Here is a 3,558-nt window from a genome sequence, read left to right on the forward strand (position 1 = left end):
AAGTAGCGTGCATAAAAGATCAGCACTTGACACATCTTTCAGGAAAATTGATTGTGAATTATTTCATTATTTGGCACCACGAAAAGAAAAAACAAACAGTTTTTTTGCTGGAAAATTAGTCAAATAGTTTTCAAGGTTTTACTTTAAGACACAAGGGTTTTTAACATTTTTGAAAAATGAAATAACCTTTTCTACCACTTAAAAGTGCATTAAGAAAAAATGCTTAATTCAGTACATTCAGTAGGTTTTCTTGCTCTCAACACACCCGGGTATCTGCAAAAACCACAAGACTGTGTGAACGTGCGATCAACATGTTCATCAGTGTCGCCGTCCCTTGTGTTTAAGTTGTTTATTATTCAAAATTCAAGACTCAGTTTTAAATATCGCCATGCATCACAAGATTATAGAACAAAACCACAGCTGTAGGTCCTTAATGCTGCTCACAAAAACAGACAGATTATGTTATCAGTAAACAATAATAAAACTAGATCCGTGGTGACCTGCAGGATGACTCAGTAAACTCACATTAAGGCGATTTTAGCTTCATTCTTCAGCTGCTTGGTGGTGTTCAACGGTGTAGGGAGCAAGTAAATAACAAAAACATCAGTCTAGCTGATGGGTAGACTCACTGCAAACCTTCTAAGGTCCACATGTAGGCTGTGATGATGCTGTTTACCAGGAGACCTGATTGGGCAGCAGACTGGGTTTTTATGTCAAACGTGACTTGCTCTGGAGACGGTTAAGTGTTCGGTTACCGTGATGACGTACCCAGGAAGAAGTGAACCATCATTGTAGTACCGAAAACCCGGTGTTAAATCTGCAGTTATGGATGCCGCTATAGCTCACCTGGTTGAGCTGGTGTCCCATGTTCAGGGCTACAGTCCTGATACGGAGGTCATGAGTTCCAATCCCGCTCATGACCCTTTTCCGCAGGTCCTTCCCCCATTCTTCTACTGTTCGATCAAATAAAGGCAAAAACAACCAAAAATATAACTTAAAAAAAAAATAAAAAAATTCTGAAGTTACACCAAATCCTGCGTCATCGTACCGATACGTAGTCCGCCACTATCCTGTAATGCATAATCGGTACTTGTGGGGCTTCTGTTTGGCAAGTTTTGTTGAGTTTGATTTCTTTAACAATCTCACCATGCTTTCTTGCTCTTCTCTTCTCCTGTGGTTTCCTTTGTCAGGTGGTGAAAGTCGTAGGAAGCAACATCTCTCATAAACTCCGCCTCTCCCGAGTCAAGCCGTCCGACGAGGGCACGTACGAGTGCCGCGTCATCGACTTCAGCGACTACGTAGGGGCCCGTCACCACCGCGTCAGAGCCTACCTGCAGGTGGTGCCGGAGGGCGACGCCACCGCGAGCAACCACCACAACAACAACTTCAGGGCTCCGGACGATACCAAGAGGGGCGTGGGATTCACCGACGTGCCTCACGGTGGCACCAGAGAGCACAGTCAGCACCAGAACCACGGGCACAACCAGGAGCACGGCAAGCGGCCCTCATCGCCCGCCCACCACGGCCACAGCCACGGCGGCAGCAGCAGTCAGCAGCACAAGGCTGGCAGGGAGCTCAAGAAGAGGGACATGGACAGTAATCACAACCACAATGACTGCAGCAACGAGCCGAGCTGTGCGCCGTAGACGGTCATTACACCCGAACACAAGTATTACCCAACGCGGCGTGTGTCACAGCATGAAAAGCTATTATTCCCACACAGTGCAGGCCTGTGCACACACACAGAGTCCCTGGAAATGTACAGTATTCACAGCGTAGTCCGGCAAACTGTGCAGGAAACGTAGCTTTTTGTGGCCGTGCACGGGTCCGGGTTGGGCTGCTCACTGTCTGTAAAGCCTGGCTTCACGACATCCAGCAACGAGGGCTGGTGTGTAGATTTAGGCAGCTCCACCGTTTGTGGTTTCAGCACCAAAAAAGAAAAAAAAGGGGAAGAAAAAGACTCTTGTGTTCCTATTAACCCGCGCTCTGCTCCACTCTTGTACTTTAGATACTGTAAATGAAACAATCGGCTGTCATGTCCACACCTCCTCCACTGCCTTACTCTGTCATTTGATGCACTCTCAGAAAAAAAAGCCCCAATATCATACTTTTTTGTAACTGGGTCTGTCCCCAGTATAAGAAAAAAAACAACTCTTTTATTCTGAGAGCGCACTGAATGACACACAGCTGAATTCTTTCCCTTAGCTTTATACCTGAAGCACTACTTTTATTACATCTTTTTTTGTGTGTTCAGTCATGAAAACGGTGCAAAAACCTGCATCCACCCCAAACCTTGTGCAAGTTATTTCCCCCTGTTTGCTCACAGGGAGATGCTTTCTTCAGCAGGAATCCATCCAGGTCCCAGAGCGGCGCCGAGGACAGACACGGTGGTCGTTTCTTTTCAGCAGAGTAAATACAGTAGTAGTGTGGAAAGTGTGGCGATTCAATTCAAACTAAAAAAAAAAAAAACACGAACAGGCTGTTTTCTCCACAGTGGGTTCATGAATTTGCAGAAAATGTGAGTTTTGTTCAGCGAGCCTTGTGCTGCAGGTTCGATCCATTCGCGGCGTTTTAAGAGGAATCGATATATAGTTCCGCGTGGACTTTATCCATTTGGAAAAGATCAAATAACTAAATTAATTTGGTTTGCCTCTGAATCGTAGCTATAAACACATGGAAGAAGTGGTGAGACGTCCCTTTAAGGACGAGCAGTGCTGTATTCCTGCCCCAGCTTCGTTCCCTTTTACCCTCATCGATCATTCAAAAAGCCTCAATCGTCCCCACGACAAGCCTCTAATCCTCTCTGTACATAAGACTGTATAATACCGAATAAAGTCGTGCATGTTCAGTAATTTTTTTCAACAGACTTTTTCAGCCGACCGTACACGTAGACGGTGTGTTAGCTAGGGATGTTTATTTATTTTTTTGTCATTTATCAGTTTGATTCATTAAAAAAAAAAAAAAGAAAAAAAATCCTCCTGAATGTTTTTATACTTGTTTTTCTTCCCAGGCGGTTTTCTGTTGCTTTACTGCTCTCCAAAAGTGCTGTACAGACAGATGAATGACACATTCTCTTCATAGCTGCTCAGACAAGGGGCTTCCCTGATGCATCTTAGTACTTACGCAGTGTTTCTTAAACTACGCAGGGCCGTGAACGTGAGCGCGACCACATTTCAGTGAGAACGCGTGCAACGTGGCTGGAGGAGGCCTGAGAGGCCGTTTCACTGCTGGCATGAACTCCACTATAATCTTTTTACTTTGACGTGCGTACGAAGCTGTTTGTAACGGCAACGGGGAGCCTACGATAGGACACGACAGGCATTCTGGGTAATGGGTATGTGGGTAACATGCTGGGTAAAGCCTTGAGCAGTGACGGCAAAAGAGGAAAATGTGGAACGCCGTCTGTCCATTTTGCCTCAAAATAATAGTCTTGTGAGTCAAGACCATGAGCGGTTACCCTTCTTTGCTGTATTATCCCCCCACAGCGCCACCGTGGGCAACAGGAGCAACGTTCAGAGGGATCGTTTTGTTTTTTTCAGACAGTAACTCTGATTTGCT

At 45.5% G+C, this 3,558-nt stretch overlaps 1 protein-coding gene across 1 annotated transcript; it reads left to right on the forward strand.

Moving 5' to 3' along the window:
- Positions 1 to 1,190: 1,190 nt before the first annotated feature.
- LOC103364345 (V-set and transmembrane domain-containing protein 2A-like) lies at positions 1,191 to 1,646 on the forward strand (the record flags this gene model as incomplete). The annotated part of the gene is made up of 1 exon (XM_008291432.1): positions 1,191 to 1,646. A coding segment is annotated over one exon (456 nt), but the record flags the coding sequence as incomplete, so codon positions are not given.
- Between the last annotated feature and the right edge of the window lie 1,912 nt (positions 1,647 to 3,558).

This window comes from Stegastes partitus, unplaced genomic scaffold (assembly GCF_000690725.1).
Source record: "Stegastes partitus isolate 25-593 unplaced genomic scaffold, Stegastes_partitus-1.0.2 Scaffold742, whole genome shotgun sequence".
NCBI lineage: Eukaryota > Metazoa > Chordata > Actinopteri > Pomacentridae > Stegastes > Stegastes partitus.